The 16,463-nt window shown below is 54.4% G+C and overlaps 1 protein-coding gene across 1 annotated transcript in view; it reads right to left on the bottom strand.

Annotated features, from left to right (window-relative positions):
- The window catches only part of LOC137385094 (ribonuclease inhibitor-like), a 77,153-nt gene that overhangs the window by 18,750 nt on the left and 41,940 nt on the right, over window positions 1-16,463 (bottom strand). Inside the window, exons 5-6 of the mRNA XM_068059852.1 lie at window positions 6,413-6,785; window positions 4,020-4,106 (exon numbers count right to left, since the gene is read on the bottom strand). Of these exons, the coding sequence (XP_067915953.1) occupies window positions 4,020-4,106; window positions 6,413-6,785 (460 nt within the window). The remainder of the gene's footprint in view (window positions 1-4,019; window positions 4,107-6,412; window positions 6,786-16,463) is intronic.

The following is a 16,463-nucleotide window of genomic DNA, read 5'->3' as shown; positions in this document are numbered from 1 at the left end:
CTGTTTTTCATGTCAACAGAGTTGCTCATTATTCTGCTATTAACACTCTCTTTGCACTATTTATTTGTCTTTCACCACAAGCATTAACACACTCTTTACCTTTGTCCCAGGACAGCTTTGTTATTTAGTCTCTCCTGCCCTCTGCCCCATCAAACACCTTCTCCTTTGTTCTGTCCCCAACGCCCCAATTCTTTCCTAACCTTTGCCAGTTCTGATGAAACGTCATGGAGCTGAAGCATTAACTCTGCTTCTCTCTCCACAGATGCTGCCAGACCTGCTGAGTGTTTCCAGCACTTTCTGTTTTTACTTCGGGAATCACTGCTTTCAGTTCCGGGCACCGTCCCTTGGAGTGGGTGCAGTGCAGATTCACCAGAATGACACTGGTGCTAAAAGGGTTAAATCAGGGGTGTCCAAACTTTTCGTATGGAATGGGTGGGGGGTGGGGGGGGGGAGGCGCCACATTACAATTTCTGTCTTACATAGAGGACGGTGAGACAATTTCGAAAAAATAATGACATTAAAAATGATCTTACCATTAATAGAATTAACAACAAATGTTCACTTTCATCAAGGTGCCTTAAGTGAGAAGATTAATTTATTGACTTATTTTCTCATCACTATGTTGGACACTGATTTAGTGAGATACCTGGCGTTTTTCGCTTGCACAAGTAGTTAATGTTTGCCCACACACTTGTTATAGCAATGCCGGGTATTCCAGATAGATGTCCATCTGTCAGGAGTAATCTTGATCACACTTTCTCCCTCTCTCTTGGTTTTTCTCTCTCTCTCTCTCTCTCTGTCCCCCTCTCTGTGTTCTCCATCTCTCTGTCCCCCCCCCCCCTCTGTCCCCCTCTCCCTCTCTCTCTCTGTCCCCCCCCCCCTCTCTGTCCCCCTCTCCCTTTCTGTCCCCCTCTCCCTCTCTCTCTCTGTCCCCCCCCTCTCTGTCCCCCTCTCCCTTTCTGTCCCCCCCTCTCTCTCTCTCTGTCCCTCTCTCTCTCTGTCCCCTCCTCTCTGTCCCCCTCTCCCTTTCTGTCCCCCTCTCTCTCTGTCTCCCCCCTCTCTGTCCCCCTCTCCCTCTCTCTCTCTGTCCCCCCCTCTCTGTCCCCCTCTCCCTCTCTCTCTCTGTCCCCCCCCTCTCTGTCCCCCTCTCCCTTTCTGTCCCCCTCCCTCTCTCTCTCTGTCCCTCTCTCTCTCTGTCCCCCCCTCTCTGTCCCCCCCCTCTCTGTCCCCCTCTCCCTTTCTGTCCCCCTCTCTCTCTCTCTCTGTCCCCCCCTCTCTGTCCCCCTCTCCCTCTCTGTCCCCCTCTCCCTCTCTGTCCCCCTCTCCCTTTCTGTCCCCCTCTCTCTCTGTCCCCCTCTCTCTCTGTCCCTCTCTCTCTCTGTCCCCCCCCCCTCTCTGTCCCCCTCTCCCTTTCTGTCCCCCTCTCTCTCTCTCTCTCTCCCTCTCTCTCTGTGTCCCCCTCTCTCTCTGTCCCCCCCCTTTCTCTCTCTCGGTCTCCCCCTATCCCTTTCTGTCCCTCTCTCTCTCTGCGCGCCCCCACCCCCCCCCGTCCCTCTCTCCCTCTCTGTCCCCCTCTCCCTCTCTCTCTGTCCCTCTCTCTCTCTCTGTCCCCCTCTTCCTCTCTTCTCTCTGTCCCTCTCTCTCTTTGTCCCCCCTCTCTCTGGAGAGATACTGAAGGATTGAAGGTCTGCGAATGTTGTACCATTGTTTAAAAAGGGTGCGAGGGATAGGCCAAGTAAGTATAGGCCGGTCAGTCTGACCTTGGTGGTGGGTAAATTGTTCGAATTTATTCTGAGGGACAGGATGAACTGCCACTCTAAAGGCAGGAATTAATCAGGGATAGTCAGCATGGATTTGTTAAGGGAAGGTCATATCTTACTACTTAATTGAGATTTTTGAACAAGAAACAAAGAGGATTGATGAGGGTAGTGCAGTGGATGTGGTTTACATGGACTTTAGTAAGGCACTTGACAAGGTCCTGCATGGCACACTGGTCAGTAAAATGAAAGCCCGTGGGATACAGGGGAAGTTGGCGGGTTGGATCCAGAATTGGCTCAGGGACAGGAAACAAAGGGTAGTAGTCGACGGATGTTTTTGTGAATGGAAAGTGGTTTCCAGTGGCATTCCACAGGGCTCAGTGTTGGGTCCCTTGCTGTTTGTGGTATATATTAATGATTTGGACTTAAATGTGGGATGCATGATTGGGAAATTTGTTGATGACACAAAAATTGGCCGTGTAGTTGATAGTGAAGAGGATAGCTGTAGATTCCAGAATGATATCAATGGTTTGGTTGAGTGGGTGGAAAAGTGGCAAATGGAATTCAATCCAGAGAAATGTGAGGTAATGCATTTGGGGAGGGCAAATAAAGCGAGGGAATACACAATAAATGGGAGGATATTGAGAGGGATAGAAGAAGTGAGAGACCTTGGAGTGCATGTCCACAGGTCCCTGAAGGTGGCAGGACAGGTAGATCGAGTGGTAAAGAAGGCATATGGAATGCTTTCCTTTATTGGTCGAGGTATAGAATTCAAAAGCAGGGATGTAATGCTGGAACTGTATAAAACGCTGGTTCGGCCACAGCTGGAGTATTGCGTACAGTTCTGGTCACCACATTACAGGAAGGACATAATTGCTGTGGAGAGAGTACAGAGGAGATTTACAAGAATGTTGCCAGGGCTTGAAAGTTGCAATTGTGAGGAAAGATTAAATAGGCTCGGGTTGTTTTCCTTAGAACAGAGGAGGCTGAGGGGGTGACTTAATTGAAGTGTACAAAATTATGAGGGGCCTAGATAGACAGGAAGCGCCTGTCTCCCCTAGTGGAGAGGTCAATTACCCGGGGGCACAGATTTAAGATGATTGGTAGAAGGATTAGAGGAGACATGAGGAAAAACATTTTCACCCAGAGGGTGGTGGGTGTCTGGAATTCACTGCCAGGAGCTGTGGTGCAGGCGGAAACCCTCAGTTCTTTTAAAAGGTACCTGGATCGACACCTGAAGTGCTGTGACCGGCAAAGCTATAGACCAGGTGCTGGAAGGTGGGATTACATTGGGCGGCTAGTTTTTTCGGCCAGCACAGAGGTGACGGGTTGAATGGCCACCTTCTGTGCTGTAATTTTACTACGGTTCCATGGTTCACTCTCTCTGACAGTTGCAGAGAGCAGGAACTCTCAACAGATCAGCTTTGTGGTTGGTCAGTTTTTTAAAAAAAACTGCAAGTTAGTTTCACAGCTGGCGAGGGAACAGCGGATTCTGGACTCCGGTCGGATTCGGGGTTTTCCGACGGGCTTTCAAAAAAAAAAGTCGGAACCCACCAGAAAACTCCGGGCCTGTTCAAAGTTCAGAAACCGCTGTTCCCAGAGTCAGCACCTGTCAGCTGAGAAACTGATCGTGCTATTTTTTTTATAAAGCTGGTCTGAAAGAAGAAGATAGTGGGAAATTTCTCATCTCCGAAATATATCCACGGGCGAACGGAAACCTTTGGCGGGCTGGATCCTGGACTGCCACCGTATATTGGAGAACCCTGGGCTAAATGACGAGGACCGGTTGCACAGACGAGGCTTGTATTCTGTTGAGATTAGCAGATTAAGGGATGATCTAATCGAGGTGTTTCAGATGATGAAAGGAGTTGATAGGGTCGATAGAGAGAAACTATTTCCTCTGGTGCGTGGGGAGTCCAGAACAGGTGGGGGCAGAACCTTAAAATTAGAGCCAGGCTATTCAGGGGTGATGTCAGGAGGCACTTCGTCACACTGAGGGGAGGGGTAAACAGGAACTCTCTCCCACCAGACCCCCCCCACCCCTCAGAAATCTAGTGAAGCTGGGGGTCAGGCAAGGTTATTAAGGGTCTCAGAATCAAGTTGGATAGATTGAGTCAAGATGAAGATCCTCCGTGTTCTAATTGGATGGTGGAATAGGGTCGAGAGGCTGAATGGCCTCCTCCTGTTCCCATGTCTGGTCTCAGGTACTGGATCCCCAAAGCATGATAATGCATGTGTGAGCCTGAGGACAGCCTTACTTACCACAGCTCTTGGATTTCACAATTTGGTGCCCGCAGCGATGAACACAGTATCTTCACTCCCGAATCTCCCAGGTTGTTCCAGCTGAGCCTACGGAGAGAACAGACGGCAACGGAATGAAATGTAAATCGAAGCGCTCTTTGGTAACAACATTGTCCCAGGGTTGAGGGACTTAAGTTACATAAAGAGACTGATGAAGCTGGGATCATGCAGCACAGAAGGAGGCCACTCGGCCCCATCATGTCTGTGTTGGCTCTTTGAAAGAATCTATCCAATTAATCCCACTCACCCTGCTATTACCCCTCAGCCCTGCAAATTTTCCCTCTTCAAGTATTTCTCCAATTCCCCTTTTGAAAGTTCCTATTGAATCTGCTTCCACCGTCCTTTCAGGCAGCACATTCCAGATCACAACAACTCACTGTGTAAAAACATTTCTCCTCATCGCCCCCTCTGGTTCCTCTGTCTGTGTCCCTCTGGTTACCGACCCTCCTGCCACTGGAAACAGTTTCTCCTTATTTACTCCATCAAGACCTTTCCAGATTTTGAGCACTGTGGTTAAATCTCCCTTTAACCTTCTCTACTTGAAAGAAAGCGAATGGCCCTGGCTCAGTGGATAGAGCTCTTGTCTTTTTGAGTCGGATGATTGTGGGTTCAAGACTAGGTTCAACATTAAAATTTAGATGAATACTCCAGTGCAGTACTGAGGGAGTGTTGCATTGTCGGAGGGTTAGTACTGAGGGAGTGCTGCACTGTCGGAGGGTCAGTGCTGAGGGGGTACTGCACTGTCGGAGGGTCAGTACTGAGGGACTGCTGCACTGTCGGAGGGTCAGTGCTGAGGGAGTGCTGCACTGTCAGAGGGTCAGTGCTGAGGGGGCACTGCACTGTCAGAGGGTTAGTACTGAGGGAGTGCTGCACTGTCAGAGGGTCAGTGCTGAGGGGGCACTGCACTGTCGGAGGATCAGTATTGAGGGAGTGCTGCACTGTCGGAGGATCAGTATTGAGGGAGCGCTGCACTGTTGGAGGGTCAGTACTGAGGGAGTGCTACACTGTTGGAGGGTCAGTACTGAGGGAGTGCTACACTGTTGAAAGGTCAGTACTGAGGGAGTGCTACACTGTTGAAAGGTCAGTACTGAGGGAGTGCTACACTGTTGGAGCTGCTATCTTTTGGATGAGGCATTAACCCGAGGCCCCCATTTGCCCGGCCTGTTGGATGTAAAAGATTCCATGACCACTATTGGAAGAAAAGCAGGGAGTTCTCCTCACTGTCCTGCCCAATACCTATCCCTCGATCATTGTCAGATTGCGTTTTGTGGGAGCTTGCTGTGCACAAATTGACTGTGATTCCTATAACAGAGCTTTGATTACGCTTCAAACAGTCCTTCAGTTGCTGAGATGCAGTTTGGGATGTCCTGGGATTGTTAAAGGCACAAGGCTTTCTTTATTACTTCTCTAGCCTGTGTACAGAACGGACGTCCCTCATCCCTGCTAGGATTGTAGTAAATCTCCCTGTAACCTCCTCTGCTCAATGTCAGTGATTCTCAAACTAGGCTTCGGGTCCCCTGGGCACCTGAAGAGACTACCAGGGGATCTGCTAAGTAATGTGAACGGAATCCTTTGCTGCAACAGTGCAGGTCGGGCGCATGTCGTTCACCGTCTCCGTTACTGGCGGTGCCCCCCGATGCCAGAAATTCCACCCAGCAAGGCAGCATGTTGGTGATATTCCTGTGCAGACGGGCCGAAGGGGGAGGTTAAAAAAAAGTCCCTGAGAGACTGGGCAGCTGTGTGGTGAGCAGGGAGGTGGTCGAGCATTCTTCCTGAAACGGTGCCAGTCTTCCCAGCTGGAGCTGCTGAGCGCCCATCCCACTCCGGGAAGAGCAAGGAGGTGTCGAGCGGGGGAAGTCCTCCCCTGGAAAGCCCCGGCGAACTCTCCTGCGAATCCCTTCCAGCACAGCGCAGGTGAACGTCACAATGAGAAATCTAAATGTGCAGGAAGTTGGTTGTACGGTACGTTGGAGGAGAGGGTCCGTGATTATTAATCCATTTGAAAAGGAGTCCTTCAACTAAAAATGTTTGAGTATCACAGCACTAAGGAGAACAATCCCAGCTTCTCCAGTCTCTCCACATTGACTGAACTCCCTCATCCCTGGGATCATTCAGGTCAATCTCCTCTGCTCCCTCTCCGAGGGCCTTGACATCCTTCCGAAAGTGTGGAGCTCAGAATTGACCACAATCCTCCAATGAGGTCTGATTGGTGATTTATAACGGCATGGCAATAACATCCTTCTTTTTTGTACCCAATGCCTCTAATAATAAAGCCAAGTGCCCCACATGCTTTGTTGTAAACTACCTTTGTTGTGCGGTTTAACTGGGGGAGAGGTGGAGTTCTGTCGAAGTACCTGAGGATTTTACAGTGTGGTAAGATGATGGAGAGCTGTTGGATGCCCTCTGCCTCAATGCCGCAGCGGCTCAGGTTAAGTTCCTCGACGATGCCCAGGGGTCTGAGGGCAGCTGCCAGCACGAAGCAGTCCAGTGGGCACAGCCTCAGTGCCTTGCCCGGGTCCTGGCTGTGACCGAGGGTGATTCTGCTCATCTGCAACAGGTTGGCGTTGCAGGTCTCCGACATGAGGTACATGGTATCCAAGAGCCTCCTCTTGTTCTTCACAGCCTCAGTGTTTCCGGGCTGCTGAACCTCCGTCTCTGGGCAGATCCGGTACACTTGAATGCCGCTGGAACAATGGGCTCGGCCACCAAGAGGTCCACCAAAACATTCTGCAAGAGGAATAGCAAATGAAAGTCACATTCAGACGTTGTCTGAACTATTGCCTTGCTGAGCTCCCCCAGTGCCTACAACTTCCATAACTCTGTAACCTCCCCCAGTGCCTACACCTTCCCCAACTCTGTAACCTTCCCCAGCCTACAACTTCCCCAACTCTGTAACCTTCCCCAGTGCCTACAACTTCCCCAACACTGTAACCTCCCCCAGTGCCAACAGCTTCCCCAACACTGTAACCTCCCCCAGTGCCTACAGCTTTCCCAACACTGTAACCTCCCGCAATGCCTACAGCTTCCCCAACAATGTAACCTCCCCCAGAGCCTACAGCTTCCCCAACACTGTAATCTCTCTCAGTGCCTACAAATTCCCGAACACTGTCACCTCCCCCAGTGCCGACAACTTCCCCAACACTGTAACCTCCCCCAGTGCCTACAGCTTCCCCAACACTGTAACCACCCCCAGTGTCTACAACTTCCCCAACACTGTCACCTCCCACAGTACCTACAGCCTCCCAACACTGTAACCTCCCCCAGTGCCTACAACTTCCCCAACACTGTAACCTCCCCCAGTGCCTACAACGTTCCCAACACTGTAACGTCCCCCAGAGCCTACAGCTTCCCCAACACTGTAACCTCCCCCAGTGCCTACAACTTCCCCAATCCTTTAAGCTCCCCCAGTGCCTACAACTTCCCCAACACTGTCACCTCCCCCAGTGCCTACAACATTCCCCAACACTGTAACCTCCCCCAGTGCCTACAACCTCCCAACACTGTAACCTCCCCCAGTGCCTACAACTTCCCCAACACTGTAACCTCCCACAGTGCCTACAACTTCCCCAACACTGTAACCATCCCCAGTGCCTACAACTTCCCCAAGACTGTAATCTCCCCCAGAGCCTACAACTTCCCCAACACTGTAACCTCCCCCAGTGCCTACAACTGCCCCAACACTGTAACCTCCCCCAGTGCCTACAGCTTCCCCAACACTGTAACCTCCCCCAGTGCCTACACCTTCCCCAACACTGTAACCTCCCCCAGTGCCTACAACTTCCCCAACACTATAACCTCCCCCAGTGCCGACACCTTCCCCAACACTGCAACCTCCCCCAGTGCCTACAACTTCCGCAACACTGTAACCTCCCCCAGTGCCTACAACTTCCCCAACACTGTAACCTCCCCCAGTACCTACAACCTCCCCAACACTGTAACCTCCCCCAGTGCCTACAACTTACTCAACACTGTAACCACCCCCAGTGCCTACAACTTCCCCAACACTGTAACCTCCCACAGTACCTACAACCTCCCCAACACTGTAACCACCCCCAGTGCCTACAGCTTCCCCAACACTGTAACCTCCCACAGTACCTACAACTTCCCCAACACTGCAAACAACCCCAGTGCCTACAACCTCCCCAACACAGTAACCGCCCCCAGTGCCTACAACTTACTCAACACTGTCACCACCCCCAGTGCCTACAACTTCCCCAACACTGTAACCTCCCCCAGTGCCTGCAACTTCCCCAACACAGTAACCTCCCACAGTGCCTACAACTTCCTCAACACTGTAACCACCCCCAGTGCCTACAACTTCCCCAACACTGTAACCACCCCCAGTGCCGACAACTTCCCCAACATTTTAACCTCCCCAATTGCCTACAACGTGCCCAACACTGTAACCTCCGCAAGTACCTACAACGTCCCCAACACGGAAATCTCCCCCCAGTGCCTACAACGTCCCCAACAGTGTAACCTCCCCCAGTGCCTAAAACCTCCTTAACACTGTAACCACCCCCAGTGCCTACAACTTCCGAAACACTGTAACCTCACCCAGTGCCTAAAACTTCCTTAACACTGTAACCTCCCCCAGTCCCTAAAACTTCCCCAACAATGTAACCTCCCCCAGTGCCTACAGGTTCCCCTACACTGTAACCTCCCCCAGTGCCTGCAGCTTCCCCAAGACTGTAATCTCCCCCAGTGCCTACAACGTCCCCAACACTGTAACCTCCCCCAGTGCCTACAACTTCCCCAACACTGTAACCTCCCCCAGTGCCTGCAGCTTCCCCAAGACTGTAATCTCCCCCAGTGCCTACAACGTCCCCAACACTGTAACCTCCCCCAGTGCCTACAACATCCCCAACACTATAACCTCCCCCAGTGCCGACACCTTCTCCAACACTGCAACCTCCCCCAGTGCCTACAACTTCCCCAACACTGTAACCTCCCCCAGTGCCTACAACGTCCCCAACACTGTAACCACCCCCAGTGCCTACGACTTTCACAACACTGTCAACTCCCCCAGTGCCTACAACTTCCCCAACACTATAACCTCCCCCAGTGCCTACAACGTCCCCAACACTGTAACCACCCCCAGTGCCTACGACTTTCACAACACTGTCAACTCCCCCAGTGCCTACAACTTCCCCAACACTGTAACCTCCCCCAGTGCCTACAACATCCCCAACACTATAACCTCCCCCAGTGCCGACACCTTCTCCAACACTGCAACCTCCCCCAGTGCCTACAACTTCCCCAACACTGTAACCTCCCCCAGTGCCTACAACGTCCCCAACACTGTAACCACCCCCAGTGCCTACGACTTTCACAACACTGTCAACTCCCCCAGTGCCTAAAACTTACTTAACACTTTAACCACCCCCAGTGCCTACAACTTCCCAAACACTGTAACCTCCCCCAGTGCCTAAAACTTCCCCAAGACTGTAACCACCCCGAGTGCCGACAGCATCCTCCAGACCGTATCCTCCTCCACCCGACAGCCCTCCTAGCTCTGTAACACCTCCAGGCCGACTGCTGCACGACCTCAATACTGATCCTCCGACGGTGCAGCGCTCCATCAGTACTAACCCTCTGACATTGAAGCACACGCTCAGTACTGACCCTCCGACTCTACAGCACTCCCTCAATACTGACCCTCTGACAGTGCAGCACTCCCTCAATACTGACCCCCTGACAGTGCAGCACTCCCTCAATACTGACCCTCTGCCAGTGCAGCACTCCCTCAATACTGACCCTCTGACTGTGCAGCACTCCCTCAATACTGACCCCCTGACAGTGCAGCACTCCCTCAATACTGACCCTCCGACACAGCAGCGCTCTCTCAGTACTGAACCTCTGACAGTGCAGCGCTCCCTCAGTACTGACCCTCCGACAGTGCAGTGCCCCCTCAGTACAGACCCTCCGACAGTGCAGCGCTCCACCAGTACTGACCCTCCGACAGTGAGGCAGTCCCTCAGCACTGACCCTTCGACAGTGCAGCACTCTCTCAGTACTGACTGTCTGACAGTGCAGCACTCCCTCAGTACTGACCCTCCGACAGTGCAGCACTCCCTCAGTAATGACCCTCCGGCAGTGCAGCACTCCCTCAGTAATGACCCTCCAACAGTGCAGCGCTCCCTCATTACTGATCCTATGACTGTGCAACACTCCTTCAGTACAGACCGTCCGACAGTGCAGCACTCCCACAGTACAGACCGTCCTACAGTGCAGCACTCCCTCAGTACTGACCCTCGGACAGTGCAGCACTCCCTCAGTACTGACCCTCCAACAGTGCAGCACTCCCTCAGTACTGACCCTCGGACAGTGCAGCGCTCCCTCAGTACTGACCTTGCAACATTGCAGCGCTCTCCCAGTACTGACCCTCCGACAGGGCAGCACTCCCTCAGTACTGACCTTCCAACAGTGCAGCGCTCTCCTAGTAGTGACCCTCCGACAAGGCAGCACTCCCTCAGCACTGACCATCTAACAGTGCTGCACTCCCTCAGTACTGACCATCCGAAAGTGCAGCGCTCCCTCATTACTGACCCGATGACAGTGCAGCACTCCAGCAGTACAGACCCTCGGACAGTGCAGCATTCCCTCAGTACTGACCCTCGGACAGTGCAGCGCTCCCGAAGTACTGACCCTCCGACAATGCAGCACTCCCTCAGTACTGACCCTCCAACAGTGCAGCACTCCCTCAGTACAGACCCTCCAGCAGTGCGGCACTCCCTCAATACTGACCCTCCGACAGGGCAGTGCTCCCTCAGTACTGACCCTCCGACAGTGCAGCGCTCTACCAGTACTGACCGTCCGACAGTGCAGCACTCCCTCAGTACTGACCCTCCGACAGTGCAGCACTCCCTCAGTAATGACCTTCCAACAGTGCAGCATTCCCTCAGTACTGACCCTCTGACAGTGCAGCGCTCCCTCAGTTCTGACCCTCCGACTCTGCAGCGCTCCCTCAGTCCTGACCCCCCGACTGTGCAGCAATTGCTCATTACTGACCCTCCGACAGTGCAACACTCCCTCAGTACTGACTCTGACAGTGAAGCACTCCCTCAGTACAGACCCTCCGACAGTGCAGCCCTCCCTCAGTACAGACCCTCCGACAGTGCAGAGCCCCCTCAGTACTAACCCTCCGACAGTGCAGCGCTCCCTCAGTACTGACCCTCCGACAGTGCAGCACTCCCTCAGTACTGACTGTCCAACAGTGCAGCACTCCCTCAGTACTGACCCTCCAACATTGCAGCACTCCTTCAGTACTGACCCTCCAACAGTGCAGCACTCCCTCAGTAATGACCCTCCGACATTGCAGCACTCCCTCAGTAATGACCCTCCGACAGTGCAGCACTCCCTCAGTACTGACCCTCCGACTCTGCAGCACTCCTTCAGTACGGACCCTCCTACAGTGCAGCGCTCCCTCAGTACTGAACCTCTGACAGTGCAGCACTCGCTCAGTACTGACCCTCCGACAGTGGAGCACTCCCTCAGTACTGACCGTCTGACAGAGCAGCACTCGCTCAGTACTGAACCTCTGACAGTGCAGCACTCCCTCAGTACTGACCGTCCGACAGTGCAGCGCTCTCCCAGTACTCACCCTCTGACAGAGCAGCACTCCCACAGTACTGACCGTCCGACAGTGCAGCGGTCCCTAGGTACCGACCCTCCGACAGTGCAGCACTCCCTCAGTACTGACCGTTAGACAGTGCAGCATTCCTTCAGTACTGACCCTCCAACAGTGCAGCACTCACTCAGTACTGACCCTCCGACAGTGCAGCACTCCCTCAGTACTGACCGTCTGACAGTGCAGCACTCGCTCAGTACTGAACCTCTGACAGTGCAGCACTCCCTCAGTAATGACCCTCCGACAGTGCAGCACTCCCTCAGTACTGACCGTCTGACAGTGCAGCACTCGCTCAGTACTGAACCTCTGACAGTGCAGCACTCCCTCAGTAATGACCCTCCGACAGTGCAGCGCTCCCTCAGTACTGACCGTCTGACAGTGCAGCACTCGCTCAGTACTGAACCTCTGACAGTGCAGCACTCCCTCAGTAATGACCCTCCGACAGTGCAGCACTCCCTCAGTACTGACCGTCTGACAGTGCAGCACTCGCTCAGTACTGAACCTCTGACAGTGCAGCACTCCCTCAGTAATGACCCTCCGACAGTGCAGCGCTCCCTCAGTACTGACCCTTCGACTCTGCAGCACTCCTTCATTACTGACCCTCCTACAGAGCAGCGCTCCCTCAGTACTGACCCTCCGACAGTGCAGCAGTCCCTCAGTACTGACCCTCCAGCAGTGCAGCACTCCCTCAGTACTGACCCTCCAGCAGTGCAGCACTCCCTCAGTACAGACCGTCCAACAGTGCGGCACTCCCTCAATACTGACCCTCCGACAGGGCAGTGCTCCCTCAGTACTGACCCTCCGACAGTGAGGCACTCCCTCAGCACTGACCCTCGGACGTTGCAGCGCTCTCCCAGTACTGACCGTCCGACAGTGCAGCACCCCTCAGTACTGACCCTCCGACAGTGAAGCACTCCCTCAGTACAGACCCTCCAACAGTGCAGCCCTCCCTCAGTACAGACCATCTGACAGTGCAGCGCTCCCTCATTACTGACCCTATGACAGTGCAACACTCCTTCGGTACTGACCCTCCAGCAGTGCAGCACTCCCTCAGGAAAGACCGTCCGACACTGCAGCACTCCCTCAGTACTGACCCTCCGACAGTGCAGCACTCCCTCAGTCATGACCCTCCGACAGTGGAGCGCTCTCCCAGTACTGACCCTCCGACAGTGCAGCACTCCCTCAGTAATGACCTTCCAACAGTGCAACACACCCTCAGTACTGACCCTCCGACTCTGCAGCACTCCTTCAGTACTGACCCTCCAACAGTGCAGCACTCCCTCAGTACAGACCGTCCGACACTGCAGCACTCCCTCAGTACTGACCCTCCGACAGTGCAGCACTCCCTCAGTCATGACCCTCCGACAGTGCAGCGCTCTCCCAGTACTGACCCTTCGACAGTGCAGCACTCCCTCAGTAATGACCTTCCAACAGTGCAGCATTCCGTCAGTACTGACCCTCTGACAGTGCAGCACTCCCTCAGTACTGAACCTCCGACTCTGCAGCACTCCTTCAGTACTGACCCTTCAACAGTGCAGCGCTCCCTCAGTACAGACCGTCCAACAGTGCGGCACTCCCTCAATACTGACCCTCCGACAGGGCAGTGCTCCCTCAGTACTGACCCTCCGACAGTGAGGCACTCCCTCAGCACTGACCCTCGGACGTTGCAGCGCTCTCCCAGTACTGACCGTACGACAGTGCAGCACCCCTCAGTACTGACCCTCCGACAGTGAAGCACTCCCTCAGTACAGACCCTCCAACAGTGCAGCCCTCCCTCAGTACAGACCATCTGACAGTGCAGCGCTCCCTCATTACTGACCCTATGACAGTGCAACACTCCTTCAGTACTGACCCTCCAGCAGTGCAGCACTCCCTCAGGAAAGACCGTCCGACACTGCAGCACTCCCTCAGTACTGACCCGCCGACAGTGCAGCACTCCCTCAGTCATGACCCTCCGACAGTGGAGCGCTCTCCCAGTACTGACCCTCCGACAGTGCAGCACTCCCTCAGTAATGACCTTCCAACAGTGCAACACACCCTCAGTACTGACCCTCCGACTCTGCAGCACTCCTTCAGTACTGACCCTCCAACAGTGCAGCGCTCCCTCAGTTCTGACCCTCCGACAGTGCAGCACTTGCTCATTACTGACCCTCCGACAGTGCAACACTCCTTCAGTACTGACCCTCCAGCAGTGCAGCACTCCCTCAGTACAGACCGTCCGACACTGCAGCACTCCCTCAGTACTGACCCTCCGACAGTGCAGCACTCCCTCAGTCATGACCCTCCGACAGTGCAGCGCTCTCCCAGTACTGACCCTTCGACAGTGCAGCACTCCCTCAGTAATGACCTTCCAACAGTGCAGCATTCCGTCAGTACTGACCCTCTGACAGTGCAGCACTCCCTCAGTACTGAACCTCCGACTCTGCAGCACTCCTTCAGTACTGACCCTTCAACAGTGCAGCGCTCCCTCAGTTCTGACCCTCCGACAGTGCAGCGCTCCCTCAGTCCTGACCCCCCGACTGTGCAGCACTTGCTCATTACTGACTCTCCGACAGTGCAGCACTCCCTCAGTACTGACTGTCTGACAGTGCAGCACTCCCTCAGTACTGACCGTCCGACAGTGCAGCGCTCGCCCAGTACTCACCCTCTGACAGAGCAGCACTCCCACAGTACTGACCGTCCGATAGTGCAGCGCTCCCTCGGTACTGACCCTCCGACAGTGCAGCACTCCCTCAGTACTGACCGTCAGACAGTGCAGCACTCCTTCAGTACTGACCCTCCTACAGTGCAGCGCTCCCTCAGTGCAGACCGTCCAACAGTGCAGCACCCTTCAGTACTGACCCTCCAACAGTGCAGCACTCTCCCAGTACTGACCCTCCGACAGAGCAGCACTCCCTCAGTACTGACCGTCTGACAGTGCAGCACTCCCTCAGTACAGACCATCCAACAGTGCAGCACTCCCTCAGTACAGACCGTCCGACAATGCGGTACTCCCTCAGTACAGACCGTCCGACAGTGCAGCACTCCCTCAGTACTGACCGTCTGACAGTGCAGTACTCTCTCAGTACGGACCGTCCAACAGTGCAGCACTCCCTCAGTACTGAACCTCTAACAGTGCAGCACTCCCACAGTACTGACCGTCCAACAGTGCAGCACTCCCTCAGTACTGACCCTCCGACAGTGCAGCACTCCCTCAGTACTGACCGTCTGACAGTGCAGCGCTCCCTCAGTACTGACCCTCCGACAGTGCAGCAGTCTATCAGTACTGACCCTCCAACAGTGCAGCGCTCCCTCAGTACTGACCCTCCGACAGTGCAGCACTCCCTCACTACTGACCCTCGAACAGTGCAGCGTTCCCTCAGTACTGACCTTCCAACAGTGCAGCGCTCCCTCAGTACTGACCCTCCGACAGTGCAGCACTCCCTCAGTAATGATCCTCCGACAGTGCAGCGCTCCCTCAGTACTGACCCTCCGACAGAGCAGCACTCCCTCAGTACTGACCGTCTGACAGTGCAGCACTCCCTCAGTACAGACCATCCAACAGTGCAGCACTCCCTCAGTACTGAACCTCTAACAGTGCAGCACTCCCTCAGTACAGACCGTCTGACAATGCAGTCCTCCCTCAGTACAGACCGTCCGACAGTGCAGCACTCCCTCAGTACTGACCGTCTGACAGTGCAGTACTCTCTCAGTACGGACCGTCCAACAGTGCAGCACTCCCTCAGTACTGAACCTCTAACAGTGCAGCACTCCCACAGTACTGACCGTCCAACAGTGCAGCACTCCCTCAGTACTGACCCTCCGACAGTGCAGCACTCCCTCAGTACTGACCGTCTGACAGTGCAGCGCTCCCTCAGTACTGACCCTCCGACAGTGCAGCAGTCTATCAGTACTGACCCTCCAACAGTGCAGCGCTCCCTCAGTACTGACCCTCCGACAGTGCAGCACTCCCTCACTACTGACCCTCGGACAGTGCAGCGTTCCCTCAGTACTGACCTTCCAACAGTGCAGCGCTCCCTCAGTACTGACCCTCCGACAGTGCAGCACTCCCTCAGTAATGACCCTCCGACAGTGCAGTGCTCCCTCAGTACTGACCCTCTGACAGTGCAGCGCTCCCTCAGTACTGACCCTCTGACAGTGCAGCACTCCCTCAGTACTGACCCTCCGACTCTGCAGCACTCCTTCATTACTGACCCTCCTACAGTGCAGCACTCCCTCAGTACAGACCGTCTGACAATGCAGCACTCCCTCAGTACTGACCCTCTGACAGTGCAGCACTCCCTCAGTAAAGACCGTCCGACAATGCAGCACTCCCTCAGTACTGACCCTCTGACAGTGCAGCGCTCCCTCAGTACTGACCGTCTGACAGTGCAGCGCTCTCCCAGTACTCACCCTCTGACAGAGCAGCACTCCCACAGTACTGACCGTCCGACAGTGCAGCGCTCCCTCGGTACTGACCCTCCGACAGTGCAGCACTCCCTCAGTACTGACCGTCAGACAGTGCAGCACTCCTTCAGTACTGACCCTCCAACAGTGCAGCACTCCCTCAGTAATGACCCTCAGACAGTGCAGCGCTCCCTCAGTCCTGACCCTCCGACAGTGCAGCACTCCCTCAGTACTGACCGTCAGACAGTGCAGCACTCCTTCAGTACTGACCCTCCTACAGTGCAGCGCTCCCTCAGTGCAGACCGTCCAACAGTGCAGCACTCCCTCAGTACTGAACCCCTGACAGTGCAGCACTCCCTCAGTACAGACCGTCCGACAGTGCAGCACCC

The sequence above is a fragment of the Heterodontus francisci genome, chromosome 28, assembly GCF_036365525.1.
Source record: "Heterodontus francisci isolate sHetFra1 chromosome 28, sHetFra1.hap1, whole genome shotgun sequence".
Lineage (NCBI taxonomy): Eukaryota > Metazoa > Chordata > Chondrichthyes > Heterodontiformes > Heterodontidae > Heterodontus > Heterodontus francisci.
This window is presented reverse-complemented; position numbering and strand designations above follow the sequence as displayed.